Genomic DNA, 15,007 nt, shown 5'->3' on the forward strand with positions numbered 1-15,007 from the left:
CGGCGGGCAAAGGAGGAGCAGCACATCACTGCGCACGAAACTGTTGGAGGGCCGCTGTGGAAGAAGAAAATGGTGCCTCTGCTCATTTCTGGTGCTGCTGCTGCTGAGGGTGGCTCCTGGGGAGAAAAGATGGAGACAGGGCTTTTCCCTGCGTGAGGCGTCCACTGCAGATAACTGAGAGTAACTGCAGTGAAAAGGTAACTGAGATCTGTAGACAGATTTTCCTTTGAGCAACCAGCTCACAAAAAATGACAGGGAGACTTATTATTATGAAAGCTGGGCCTTAGCTTTGGCTTGTTCCTAACTAGTTCTTTTTTTTTTTTTTTTCCAGGGGAGAGCGCGAACGCAGTCTTCCACTACCACCAATTATGCAGTCGAGTTTCCCACATTTGGGGAAATCGCAGGGGTCAGCACATCCAGAGTGCAATGGATAAGCCTTGCCCTGGGAAAACCACCTTCGTGATCATGGTATCCCCCCTGCCAGTTAAGTATAACAAACTTTTTTTTTGATTTTTAGAGACAGGGGTTCTCTGTAGCTTTGGAGCCTGTCCTGCCTGGACTAGCTCTGTAGACCAGGCTGGCCTCGAACTCACAGAGATCCACCTGGCTCTGCCTCCTGAGTGCTGGGATTAAAGGCATGCGCCACCACCATCCCTAACTAGTTCTTATAACTTAAATTAACCCATATCTTTTCATCTACGTTCTTTTATGTGGCTTGGTTACCTTTACTCTGTACTGCCCATCCTGCTCCTCAACATTTGGCTGTGGACTCCGTCTTCTTTTTCCCAGGTTCTCTCTCTGCCTGGAAGTCCCACCTATCTCTCCTGCCTAGCTATTGGCCATTCAGCTTTTTATTACACCAATCACAGCAATATATCTTCACAGGGTACAAATATACCACAACATTTCCCCATTTTTGTCTAAATAAAAACAGAAGGTTTTAACTCTAACACAGTAAAACTATATACAATAAGAGCAAATTATTGGGGTTGGGAATTTAGCTCAGTGGTAGAGCCCTGGGTTCGGTCCTCAGCTCTGAAAAAAAAAAAAGACAAAAAAAATTATCAAGTAAGAAATGCATTCACAGTGTCCAGTCCATTAGTATTTCACAAATTCAGAGAAAATATTCCATTACCTATTCTATCTTAGTGAGTCCAAAGTTTTGTATCTGATTTACTTTTTCTTTTTCTTTTTTTTTTTTTTTAGATTTTTTAAAAAGATTTATTTATTATGTATACAGTGTTCCATCTGCATGTATGTCTGCAAACCAGAAGAGGGCACCAGATCTCATTATAGATGGTTGTGAGCCACCATGTGTTTGCTGGGCATTGAACTCAGAACCTCCGTAAGAACAGCCAGTGCTCTTAACCACTGAGCCCCTGATTTACTTTCTATCAAAACTACAGAAAACTATTAACTATTACTATCTAAACTTCAATCCCATCAGAGATCCAAGAAGGATATAATATTACCTGATTAAATAGGAAGTATAGAGCAGGCAACTTCCAAAACTATGGTAATAACAGAAACAGCTGGCTGCCTGGACAGTCACCCAAGGTTCCTTTGCAATGTTGGGGCATCCATCTTCAGCCTACAGGTCTAAAATATCTGACAGATTTTTCTGTGAAGCAGGAATTTTGAAGGACTATCCTACCTTGTCTTGGCAAAGTTCGGCAGTCGCCTTCTTTTGTGTCCTGTTTGTCCAGTTTGACAGCATTCTGTCAGCAGTTGAGGCAAGGGCAGATCTTTGCCCAAATGGTTAGCTTTGCCACAATAAAAGAAAACTCTATATGGAGGTTCTTCCATGCCCATCGCCTCTTTTGAAGTAAATTGGTGCTGCCAGGAGCATTCTCACTGTCATGAAAAGCCTTATGTTATTCAAACATCTTAAATGCCATCCATATTCTGTAGGTCTCTGAAGTGTTTAAAGAGGAATTATCTAAAATATATCTCTGTATGACCTTAAAAACATACCTAACATGGCTATAAGTTTGATTGTTATAGATGATTAACTACTAACCTGCATTTCTTTATTATTCTAAATAGCTTTCAAAGACTAGAAATTTATATTACATTATTAAATGTAAATTTAATAATGTATTGTACTTATGCAGCTTATAAGTGAGCTGCATAGGTACAATACCTTGAACAAGAATAGAAACATATATACAGTACAACAAAAATAACCTTAAATTTGTATCAATATATAAAAATTCATACCAATGTAAATTATTTGAGACTAGTAGTTGTTTTTTAGTTCAAAAGTAGACTCAATAATCCACCCTTTTATCCCATAATTTTTATACTATATTCCCTTTTATCCCTTCAGAAAGAGATTCCTGAATATAATCTCCTCTGTTCAGCTTTTTTCCTGACCATGGTCAATAACAACTTGTAACCAACCCCCTTAATGATGATAAAAATCTATAATCTATTGAATGACCAAACACCACCCATCCCATGTCTTGGGAATGTGGGTGTCGTATACTTTAAAACTGCTTCCTGTTGTCTGGGAATGATGGCATCTTTGAGGGACCCAAGAAAATTGGGATAATGGTCAAGTCCTGGGAGAACTAGCTGTATATATTTTGTGTTTAGTCTCTGTGTGATGGGAAATTGTAGAGATTATCTGAAGTCCTGGCTGGATAGTCTGTGAGGTTGCATCATTTCAACTAGTAACTTTGAAGTTGTTCTCAATGCAGAATTTTGAGGAAACTGCAACAGAGGCATTCTGAGAGACTGGATCACCTGGACTACTTGTCTTCATTGGTGACTGGTTCTTTTGTTCTGAAAACACATAAACTTTTAAAGGTAATGTATATATCTGCATTAACACAAGTATGGAATGTGTGGTGTGCACAAGTCAGTTAAAGATCATTTTTTGCTCTATGTTTGAGCAGGTAAAAGTCATCTGTTAACTTTATGTTTCTTTGGACTGTATAACCAAACCTCCATCCATGCCATATGAAAGGATGGCATGTAATGATAAGTCATGAGGACTCTGTAGCCAACAAGATTTATCATGTCTCATCCAGTCTCAGAGCTGTTCCCATAGTAGAGGGATCAGCATACACGTCACCTGTCATGTAGTCTTTCTTGTTTTTTTTTTTTTTTTTTTTTCAGTTCAGCTCTTTTAATCAGCCAGCCAGCTTGCTAGCAACCAGGGATGGTTTCCTCTGAGGAAGGTCCTGTGGAGTGGGAATGTGGTCACCAGTGACCTCTGTCTTATCCGGGGCTGCAGCAGGAAGCTGCTTGTTCTTCATCTTTGCTTTTGCCATGTTGTAATCCCCAGAATCAAAATACTTTAGCCCTTTCTGCAATCGTTTCCTTAAAAAATTGGAACCGCCAGGCTTTTGTCCCAAGTGTGGATACCTTGCTTTTAATTTTGCTTCTTCAGCTTTCTCTGGACTAGTCACTTTATCTTCCATTTCCTTTTGCTCCTCGGCCGACACTGCTTCAGGGACTTCTGCGGACATGATGCTCCTTCTATCCCCTCTTGGTTTTTTTGTTTGTTTGTTTTGTTTTTTAAAGATTTATTTATTTATTATGTATACAGTGTTCTATTTGCATGTATCTCTGCAGGCCAGAAGAGGGCACCAGATCCCATTACAGATGGCTGTAAGCCACCATATGGTTGCTGGGAATTGAACTCAGGACCTCTGGAAGAGCAGTCAGTGTTCTTAACCTCTGAGCCATCTCTCCAGCCCCTTGGTTTTTTTTCTTCATGTCTGTAGCTAAGATCTTCAGGAAGTCTTCCCTGAATCAAGTCTTATCTTTATTGATTTTGGAGAGAACCATAACTTTTTGTTTCCTCTGGAAACAAAGGCATAACATCTCCCTCAATGCAACATATTTTTTTATTTCCATTTTGAAGTTAAGACATTTTAAAAATATATGGGTTGGTTTAATTTAGCAGTTTCCATAACTCAGTGTTTCTCAGCAGCTATTGTTTTTGTATATTAGCACTTAAAAATTCAAAGTTAACAAAGCACCATACAGGATCCAAACTCCCTATGTATTTCCCATCTTTACATGGCTTTTTGTAATATTACTTTATTCTCTCTTTAAAAACTTCACTATTATTTTTAAACTATTTATTTTTTATGATTATCTATACCCAGTTTATTTATTTATACCCAGCACCAGCCCACCTTAGAGACTGCAGGACTAGGAAGCTACAGCTGGCTCCTTTGTCAGAACTTTTCTTAGCTTTCTCAAGCCCTATGTTTGGATATTTGAGCCCCACACTGGGTGCCATATGTGGACAGATTTTTTTCTTTGGGCTACCACCTCACAAAAAAAAATGACAGGGAGACTTATTATTAATTATGAAAGCTCATAAGCCTAAGCCTTAGCTTAGGCTTGTTCCTAACTAGTTCTTTTTTTTAATTATTATTATTATTATTATTATTATTATTATTATTATTATTATTGGTTTTTCGAGACAGGGTTTCTCTGTGTAGCTTTGCGCCTTTCCTGGAACTCACTCTCACTTGGTAGCCCAGGCTGGCCTCGAACTCACAGAGATCCATCTGGCTCTGCCTCCCGAGTGCTGGGATTAAAGGCGCGCACCACCACCGCCTGGCTATTTTTTATTTTTTATTTTTTTAAAGATTTATTTATTTATTTTGTTTTGTTTTTGTTTTTCGAGACAGGGTTTCTCTGTGTAGCTTTGCACCTTTCCTGGAACTCACTTGGTAGCCCAGGTTGGCCTCGAACTCACAGAGATCCGCCTGCCTCTGCCTCCCGAGTGCTGGGATTAAAGGCGTGCGCCGCCGCCGCCGCCGCCGCCGCCGCCGCCGCCGCCACCACCACCACCACCACCGCCCGGCTAAAGATTTATTTATTATGTATACAGTGTTCTGCCTGCATGTATCCCTGCAGGCCAGAAGAGGGAGCCAGATATCATTACAGATGGTTGTGAGCCACCATGTGGTTGCTGGGAATTGAACTCAGGACCTCTGGAAGAACAGCCAGTGCTCTTAACCTCTGAGCCATCTCTCCAGCCCTATTTTTTATTTTTTGAGACAGGGTTTCTCTGTGTACCTTTGGAACCTCCCTGGTACTCACTCTGTAGACCAGGCTGGCCTCAAACTCACAGATATTCCCCTCTGCCTCCTGAGTGCTAGGATTAAAGCTGTGTACCACCACTGCCCAGCCCTAACTAGTTCTTATAACTTAAGTTAACCCATATCTTTTAATCTGCATTCTTTTGTGTGGCCCAGTTACCTTTATTCTGAACTGCCCATTCTACTTCTTCAAAGTCTGGCTGGGGGCTCTGCCTTCTTCCCAGGTTTTCTCTCTTGCTGGAAGTCCTGCTTATCTCTCCTGCCTAGCTATTGGCCATTCAGCTGTTTATTACACCAATCACAGCAATACATCTTCCCAGTGTACAAACACCCCACAAAAGAGATCAAGGGATTGGAGGGTGGGATGAAGTGAGGGATCTGGTGACTGGGCCCCAGAACCCATGTTGATGGCCTGTTGGGTGTAGGAGAAAGTGTTGGTGAGCCTGGTGTCTGGCACAGACAGATTGAGTCGCTGTTTATGGACAGATGGGCAAAGCTATGCCAGTTTAGGAGGGGTGGATATAGGCAGTGGGTAGAGCTGGGTGGGGGTTGGATGGGGGGGAGAATACAGAGTCTGAGATGGCCTGGAGGTACCGTGTCTTGGCCTGATGTCAGCCCTAAGGTCCTCTCCTGAGAGCCTCCCTCTTCCTACAGCCCACTGTCAATGCCCGTGCTTCTTACAGCAGCACCACAGGCCTCAGGGGGGCAGGGCCTGCCACTGAGGCACTGCCCCTCACTGCACACCGAGCACATCCTGGCCCTGGCTACCCCGATTCTGGTCTCTGCACCCTACTTTTTGCTCCTCAGATTCCTCAATTTTCTCACCAGGAAAGAAAATCCACACTAGCAGTTGACAAGGCCTCAGAACATGGGGTCAGAAAGGAAAGGAGTGGGCACACCAGAACCCCACAGGGACCCCCCTGTCCCCTCCTGAGGCTGCAGGGCAGTGGGTATGGGAAAGCCCGGTGTCCCATGACTTTCTGGGAGTCTGTCCACTCCAGACAGAGAGGACAATGATAAAGAAATGATTCCCCCAAGTGAAGATCCCTTCGCCCCCCCCTCTCTCTCTCTGTGTGTGTGTGTGTGTGTGTGTTGGGCCAGGGTTTCTCTGTGTAGCTTTGGTGCCTATCCTGGAACTCACTCTGTAGACCAGGCTGGCCTTGAAATCACAGAGATCCGCCTGTCTCTGCCTCTCAAATGCTGGTATTAAAGGCATGTGCCACCACCACCCAACAATTTTTTTTTTTTTAATGCACTTGTCCTTTTTTATTCAGAAGTAATTGACCAACACAAAACAGAATTCATGCTTTTCTATGCGTGTGCTTTTCTTGGGGGTGTGTGTGTGTTATAGTTCGGTGTTTTTTGTTTTTTGGATTTTTGTTTTGTTCTTTTTTATTTTTCCTGAGAGAAATAACATGAAATCAGATGGGTAGGGAGGTGGGGTGGATCTGTGAGGACTTGAAGCAGGAGAAGGAATATGATTAAAATATAGTATATGAGAAATTAAGCCAGACAGTGGTGATGCATGCCTTTAATCCCAGCACTCGGCAGGCAGAGGCAGGCAGATCTCTGAGTTTGAGGCCAGCCTGGTCTACAGAGCGAGATCCAGGACAGCCAGAGCTCCATAGAGAAACCCTGTCTCAAACCAAACAAACAAATAAAAACACTTAAGCAAATTTTAATATCATTACACCATTTTCCTGTTCCGGTTCCCCCTTCGAACACTTCCCATGCATCCCCTTCTTGCTTTCTTATTCATAGCCCCTATTTCTTCAACTGTTGTTACATATATGTACATGCATACTACATATATGTGTGTATGTATATTCCTAAGTATTTACCAAGTTGGAAACGAATTGGGGTTATCTTCAGGAGTGCAGGCTTCTTGGGGCAGCTGCATCACCTCCCCTGAGCAATTGCTGACTGATCATCCATCCCCAGAGAGGGGCGGAGCCTCCTGCTGCAGCCTGTGAGCGTTCGCCTTCATCCCTTCTGGGAGCGACTGTTTGTGGACCTAAGCTTCTGAGGTCTTTTCCAGACGACCATGGGTTATTTATTTATTTTGGGGTACAGGGGAACACGCAGTGATGGCGCAGCTGTGGCAGCCAGAAGACAGCGTGAGGGAATCGGTTTTCTCGTTCCACTGTGTGAGTCTGGGGGATTAAACTCGGGTTTGAGGGCAAGGGTCTTTACTGAGCCATCCCGCTGGCTTGACCACGGTTCTTTGATTTCAAGATGGTAACAGCCATGCCCTGCCCAGACGACAGAATTTCATGTTGCCTAAGAAGAAAGATGTGGAGGGCCAGCAAGATGGCTCAGTGTGTAAAGGATGTTTACTGCCAATCCTGATGACCTGAGCTCAATTTCTGGGCCCCTGGTGAGTAAACAACTCCTAGCAGGGCGGTGGTGGCACACGCCTTTAATCCCAGCAAAGCCAGGCGGATCTCTGTGAGTTCGAGGCCAGCCTGGGAAGGCGCAAAGCTACACAGAGAAACCCTGTCTTGAAAAAAACAAAACAAAACAAAACAAAATCCTGAAGGCTTGTCTCTGACCTACACACACACAGTGGCACATGTGTCTACACACATACATACAAATATACACACAAATTTATGTATTTATGTAAAAATATTTAATGTATATATATATAGAATAAATATTAAATTAAAAGTAAATAAATTTAAAGGATGTGGAGACACAGAGCATGGGACAAGGGGGCCTCTTACACCCATCCTGGTATGTTGGGAAGCTTGGGAGTCAGCAGGTTCCCAGGCTAGTCCATCTTGAAGCTGAGATGAGTCTGGGCCAGGGTAAATGAGAAGCAACACTAGTTAGTGCTGGACCTGTTTCTGCTCATGTGGATCCAGATGGAGACGACAGTGCCCTTTATAACATGAAGGCCAGGTCCCATCCTGCCCATGGCTTGCCCACTTCCTCTCCCCTAACACTAGGACAGATAACACCAGGTATCACTGAGTAAGACATGAGCCCAGATGCCCCAGCACCTGCCCCTCACGCTGTCCCGTAGCTGAGCATCGTGATAGACAGCTCATGACTGTTGGTACCTGGATGTCAGCTCAGGGTCCTAACTGGGCTCCTAAGACTTCCTGGAGGAGGAGGCACCTCAGACAGACACACACATGAGAAGACAGGGGTGAAATCACCACAGCCAGAGGCACAGGAGAGCTGTCTGCCCTTAGGGCCACATCCCACTTCTTCATGTTAGCAGCTTTCCACCCAGCCTCACTTCACAAGTCCCCCGCTCCCTTTTACTTTTTTATTTTTTTGAGACAGGGTCTCACTGTGTAGTCTTGGGTAGCCAGAACTTGCTATGTATACCAGGCTGGCCTTGAATTCACAGATACCTATCGTCTACCTCAGCCTCCTGAGTGTTGGGATCAAAGATGGGCTCCATCATGTCTGCCTGGGTTAAGGGTATTTACCCACACCTGACTCACCATTGCTTGCTTGGTTTTATTTACTTCATGTTTAATTGACATATAATCATTGCACATATTTATGTGGTACAGTGAACCAGTTGATACAGCAGTGTGTTATTTAGCAATGATCAAGTTAAGGTAATTAACAGGTTCAGCACTTCAAATAGTAATTTCTTTGTTGTGATATCATTCAAATACCCCTTTTGTAACTAGCTTTCTTTTTTTTTTTATTTAAATTAAGTTTTTTTTTGTTTTTTGTTTTTTTGTTTTGTTTTCAAGACAGGGTCTTTCTATGTATCCCTGGCTGTCCTGGAGCTTGCTCTGTAGACCCGGGTGGCCTCATACTCAGAGATCTGCCTGCCTTTACCTCCCAAGCGCTGGGATTAAAGGTGTCTGGCACCACCACCTGGATATTTATTTTATTTTATTTTTTCATGTGTTTGTTTTGAGACAGGGCCGGACACTATAACCCAGGCTTGCCTGGGAACTCCTATGTAGATCAGGTTGGCCTCGAACTCACAGAGAGCCACTGCCTTTACCTCCTGATTAAAGGAGGGATTAAAGGCGCCACCATACCTGGCTCTTTCTTTTTTAAAATTGAAGATTTATTATTTATGTTCACATGCCTAGGTGAGTTTATACCATATAGATACAGTACCCTCAGAGGCCAGAAGAGGACATTGGATCTCCAGGAGCTGTATCAGGATTTGTGAACCACCTGATATGGGTGTTGGGAACCAAACTGTGTTCCTCTGGAAGAGCAAAAAATGCACTTAACCAAGGAGTGATCCTCCAGTCCCCCTTCACATGTGCGTTGCCCTTGTCTCCTGAATCCCATCACCTTGGCTCAGACCAAGCCGTAGGCAGGCCATCTGTGGCCACTCCTAGCTACTCTCTGGACTTATTTTCCCACTTTTGATCCTTCCTGGGCTGCACTTGATGGGTATTTAGAACTTGAAAACCTCGTCATAGCACACAATTCGATGGCTCTTTATTTTCTTCTAGATAGGCGACCTGTCTCTGCCCATCTTCCCCACCTCAAACAGAAGCTTCCTCCCATGTGTCCTCACAGGAACCACCTTTGGGAAAGATTTTTATGTGCAAACAAGTGTCATTGGATAGTCCCCAAAAAGAGATATTGTCACACTGTTGTCCTACATCACCAGCTGCTGTGGGTGTAAGACTCTTTGAGGATGTGTGGAACACACTTAAAAATAGGTGCTTTGTGGCCGGGCGTTGGTGGCGCACGCCTTTATTCCCAGCACTCGGGAGGCAGAGCCAGGCGGATCTCTGTGAGTTCGAGGCCAGCCTGGGCTACCAAGTGAGCTCCAGGAAAGGCGCAAAGCTACACAGAGAAACCCTGTCTCGAAAAACCAAAAAAAAAAAAAAAAAAAAAAAAAAAAAAAATAGGTGCTTTGCAAAGATTCTGTTTTTTGGCTTTCACTCTATGCATCAAAGGCAGTGTGTGTGCTATCTTGTTTTAGCTTAAGAAGTCTGTTGTGGGATATTTGTGAAAGGATAAACGGGGCTGGTTTATTGGCGGAAGAGCCACGAGCCATGGCTACCAGAGTTAGAATGGGCTTTATTAGAAAGGAGAGGAATGGAGAAGCCAGGCCTGGCAAAGAGGAAACAGAAAGAGGGACAGAGAGAGACACAGAGAGAGAGCGTGGGGGTCTATGTGTGGCTTTTTAAGGCAGGGATGCAGTCGCCTGCTGATGAGGTAAGGCATTAAACCTGGAAGAGTGAGAGCAGGATCCTTATAATTTGTACACTGGGAAGATGTATTGCTGTGATTGGGGTAATAAAAAGCTGAATAGCCAATAGCTAGGCTGGAGAGATAGGTGGGACTTCCAGGCAGAGAGAGAGAAACTGGGAGGAGGAAACTAGGCATGTTTGCCCACAGACTTGGAGCAAGTTGGATGTGCCAAGCCACACAATAGAATGTAGATTAATAGAAACAGGTTAATTAAGTTATAAGAACTAGTTAGGAAAAAACAAAGCTGATGCCAAGCTTTCATAATTAATGATAACTCTTTCATAATTAATAATAACTCGCTGTGTTGTTATTTGCAGGCTGGCAGTCCAAGGAAGTCTGATGAGAAAGCTTGCTACAGAAGTCCTGGCTGGCCTAGAACTTGATGTGTAGACCAGGCCCTGACCAGTCTGTGGAGCTATGTGCATGTGAATGCAGACAGAGGCTGGCCTAGAACTTGATGTATAGACTGGGCCCTGACTGGTCTGTGGGGCTATGTGCATGTGAATGCAGACAGAGGCCAGAGCTGTCCAATCCCCTGTATGGGGAGTTGTGGTGGTTTGAAAGAAAACGGCCCCCAAAGGGAATAACGCTGTTAGGAGGTGTGGCCTTGTTGGAGGAAGTGTGTCATTGTGGGGGTGGGTTTTGAGGTCTCTTTTGCTCAAGCTTCCCTCAATGTGACACTGAGTCTACTTCCTGTTGCCTTCTGATTAATATGTAGCCAGCATAATGTCTCCCTGCAAGCTGCCATGCTCCCCATCATGATGATAAGGGATTGAACCTCTGAAACTGTAAGTGAGCCTCCTCAAATGTTTTCTGCATAAGAGTTGCCATGGTCATGGTGTCTCTTCACAGTAATGAAAACCCTAACTAAGACAGAAAGAATTTGGTACCAGGGACTGAGGTATTGCTGTGATAGGCCTGACCATGTGCTTGTTTGGAGGAATTTGGACTTTTGTACTTTGGGTTAGGAAAGCAGTGGGATGCTATAAGCAGTGCTTTATGGGCCACACCAGTAGGAACATGGAAGACAGCGGTGCTGAGAATGATTTGAAATGCCAGGGACTCACTCAAGAGGTTTCAGTAGAGAAAAATATTAATATATGGCCTAGAGATTGTTCTAGTGATGTTTTGGTGAAGAATTTGGCTGCCTTCTGCCCTGGTCTGAAGAGTCTGCCTGAAGCTAAAGTGAAGAGTTTTGGATTAATTCAGTTGGCAGAGGAAATCTCAAAACAGTCTAGTGTAGACTCTGTCATGTGGTTATTAGTGGTAACTCTAATGAAGATTTATAATGAAAAGGAGCAAGCTGAGCAGGGTAAATTACAAAATACAAATTTTGAAGAGAAAAACAGCACCAGGCAGTGAAATGGAGCTAAATCCTGTGTTCAAGGAGATAAACAGATTAAGAAATGGAATATAGGAAGTGGTGACTTCAGGGCAAGATGCTACCCAGCCAAGTTTCCAACTTGTAAAAAGGAACTAAAGAAAAGCTTAGAGCTGGGTGTGGTGGTGCATGCTTTTAATCCCAGCACTCAGAAGGCAGAAGTTGGTAAATCTCTGAGTTTGAGACCAGCCTGGTCTACAGAGCAAGTTTCAGGACAGCCAAGCTTAGGCAGTGAAATACAGAAAGCTAGCTAGCACAGTGGAGACCCTGGCAGCAAAAGTAGCTACCACAGTTAATTAATCTGTCATTCTATTGGGCATGATAAATTTAATTCAATAGTTACATACATTTTGATTGGCTTTGAAAATTATAAATTTATAAACTCAAGTTCCATTTGCTTTTGGGATACTATCTTACAAGGACTCCAATTTGCAGTAAGGCTCATTAAGGAAGGGAATAGCTCAGTTGCCTTTCGCCTACTGGCTATGGGTGGGATAGGATCTCTGTTGGCATTTTCTGTGTCAAACACACAGATTGCAAGCCCAGCACCACTTTGAGATCTTTGGCAGCAGTTAACTTTGAAGCTCACACACAATTGAGCCTGTATGATAATGAGTATTCAGAGACGGGTAATGCCTGGGGGCGCTCACTAACCTAAGACAGAGCGCCTGTGTGGCCTGGGCAGGCATCTCCATGACAGGTAAGGTGACCTGCTGACGTGCCACAAAACCTAAGTCAGAAACTCATTATTTAGTAAAAGGGGGACCTGTAGGGCCCTGGCCCCCGTTTTGGGTAACTATTGCCTTGCTTGCTGACTTTGACCTTGATATTCTCCCTATGCTAATTCCCTGCCGGGTTCCACCCTCCTGAATGCTTAAGAGAAGTTCCTTGTCTGTGTATCCTGCATAATGGGCGTTAACAGTTTAGATGCAAGATTGTAAAACATCGGTAGCAAACTTCTGCCCTCCTGGGTTCTCCCATTGTGCTGTAAGTCTGTATTTAAGACCTCTTCCCTCCTTCAATAAACAGCATTCGGCATTTAAAATAAAAAAAAAAATAAAAAAAAGAAAGATAGAAAGCTAGTGAAGATGTATTTGAACAGGGAGGCCATGTTCCAGCCCCAGCAAGCAGCAGAACTTGGCAGTGTTGGGAATCTTCCAGCTCCAGTCCTATTCCAAACTCTACCCTCAAAAAGGCCACAAAGGATCGGCTTCTCCCCCAGAGCTACTCTAGACCCATCTACAGGATATTTAAGACCCAATCCCCAGACTCAAGGCATGATTTTTCTCCTGCTTCCTTTCCTGGAGAGTCACCCGGGAGTTGCTTTGCTGAGATTAAACCTGGTTTCATTAATTTGGCTAGATTTGACTGATTGTATTGGTGGAGAGACAGTATCAGGGCACTGAGAACTTGTCAGGCAGCTTCTGCTGCGTGGCCCTGGCTTTAGAGGAAAGGAGAGAAGAAATGGGCTGTGGAATTTACCCCCAGGACTAAGGAAAGCTGCTGAGACCAGGTGTGTGTCAGGAGTTTCCCTGAATGGAGGCCCAGAGAAGACATTGCATGAAGCTGTGAAGTTGAAGCCTGGATTGCCTTGGAGATCCCAAGATGTTAGAGATGCCAGAGTTGTGGGACACCTGCTGAGGAGACCTGCTGTCAGAGAGTGGAATCAGCTCAAGAGGAAGTGTGCTGTAGTCAACAGAGCTGAACAGAGGGGAGATCGGAAGAATGTTTCAACATCAGACATGGAGATGCAGAGTTTGGAGTTGTCCAGCCGGTTTTTGGTCTTACTTTGGTCCAGCATTTCCTCATTGTGCTCCCTTCTCTATGTTTTGGAATGGTAATGTATATCCTGTGCTATTATGTGTGTTGGAAGTATGTGATCTGCTTTCTGATTTTTATTTTATAGGGAGTTTAGTTAAGAGATTGCATGAATCTCAGAAGAGACTTTGAACTTTGGACTTTTAAACATTATTGAGACTGTTACAGACTTTTGAAGTTGGACTGAATACATATTTGCATTATGTTATGGCTATAAGCCTTTGGGGATCAGGGAGTGGAATGTGGTGGTTTGAAAGAAAATGCCCCCCAAGAGGAGTGGCACTATTAGGAGGCGTGGGCTTGTAAAGAAAGTGTGTCACTATGGTGGCAGGCTTTGAGGTCTCTTTTGTTCAAGCTTCCCTCAGTGTGACACTCAGTCCACTTCCTGTTGCCTTCTGATCAAGATGTAGCCAGCACCATGTCTGCCTGCATGCTGCCACACTCCCCACCATGATGATAAAGGATTGAACCTCTGAGCTATAAGTCACCACCTCATTGAATGTTTTCCTTTATAAGAGTTGCTGTGGTCATGGTGTCTCTTCACAGCAATGGAAACCCTCACTAAGACAAGAGTGGACGAAGTCCTGAGTGAATGTGTATTATTGACATGAGCACAGCCATGCCAAGGACTCCAATGCCTCAGACCCATGGGAATTGCAAGGCCTTCCCTGGGTCAGGCTTGGAGAAATAGCAAGGCCTTCCCCTGGTCTGAGTATAGATGTTGGTGAATGGTTCACCTTTGGTAAACCAAGTGAAGAAAGTATCGAGGGCTGCTTCCTCAGTCCAGATGTTGACCCTGTGTTGTAGTGGGCAGCTGTTCCAGCTATGACCTTGAAGCACCGCCCCCAGGAAAGCAGCAGGTAACTGCTACACTTGTCTGTGACCTTGAAGTCCATGCCCCTGGGGCGTGGCCGTTCAGGACCTTTAAGACCCGGAATGCATGTACAAAGCATTCTCTTTGGTCCCTCATGGTTTGTATGCTGGGACAGACCAGGCAGATCTTGGACCAGGCAGAAGATCAGCGTGGGGCATAGCTCGGCTTTCCTAGACCCTACGATAAATCTCCTGTGCTGTAGTGAGTTTTGTCCCCTAATAAATTCCTTGGCTCATTAAATAGACTCCCTGGATTTCTCACAATATTCTGGTGCCCAACATGGGGCTCAAAACCACGACTCTGAGATTAAGAGTCTCATGCTCCACTGACTGAGCATGCAGAAGCTGTCCACCATAGCTTTCTTCTCCTGGATGGCTGTACCCTGAGACCCCACAGAGACTTCCTGTCGAGACTGGCTAACCTGCCTCCCTCTCAGTGGTGCTAAATATAACAAGTGTGCTGAGTCTCTCAGCGGATGTCAGTATAGCTCTGTCAGAGAATTTGGCCTTGGCTCCATCCAGGAGCTGAGTACCAGCAGGGAGAGAGAGTGTGCGAAGTTTGCTCCTAATGGTGAGAGAGGAAGACGCCCCCCCCCCAGATTTCTTTATTGTTGGTTTGTGTGTTTGTGGTGTGCAGGGGCATGCACATGTGTGCACATGCATGTGGAGG

General features: G+C 44.4%; 1 protein-coding gene and 1 non-coding gene across 2 annotated transcripts; both read right to left on the reverse strand.

Moving 5' to 3' along the window:
* Positions 1 to 328: 328 nt before the first annotated feature.
* LOC114682138 lies at positions 329 to 492 on the reverse strand. The gene has a single exon (XR_003732991.1). It is a non-coding gene; the product is annotated as a U1 spliceosomal RNA (small nuclear RNA).
* Positions 493 to 3,120: 2,628 nt separating this feature from the next.
* LOC114682100 (cAMP-regulated phosphoprotein 19-like) lies at positions 3,121 to 3,489 on the reverse strand. Its single transcript, XM_037203248.1, has one exon. The coding sequence runs from the start codon at positions 3,474 to 3,476 to the stop codon at positions 3,138 to 3,140; it is 339 nt and encodes a 112-aa protein (XP_037059143.1). The 5' UTR covers positions 3,477 to 3,489; the 3' UTR covers positions 3,121 to 3,137.
* Between the last annotated feature and the right edge of the window lie 11,518 nt (positions 3,490 to 15,007).

This window comes from Peromyscus leucopus, chromosome 1 (genome assembly GCF_004664715.2).
Source record: "Peromyscus leucopus breed LL Stock chromosome 1, UCI_PerLeu_2.1, whole genome shotgun sequence".
NCBI lineage: Eukaryota > Metazoa > Chordata > Mammalia > Rodentia > Cricetidae > Peromyscus > Peromyscus leucopus.

Excerpts from the sequence above, each read along its gene's own strand:
- LOC114682100 (XM_037203248.1), bottom strand. The coding sequence starts at position 3,476 with ATGTCCGCAGAAGTCCCTGAAGCAGTGTCGGCCGAGGAGCAAAAGGAA.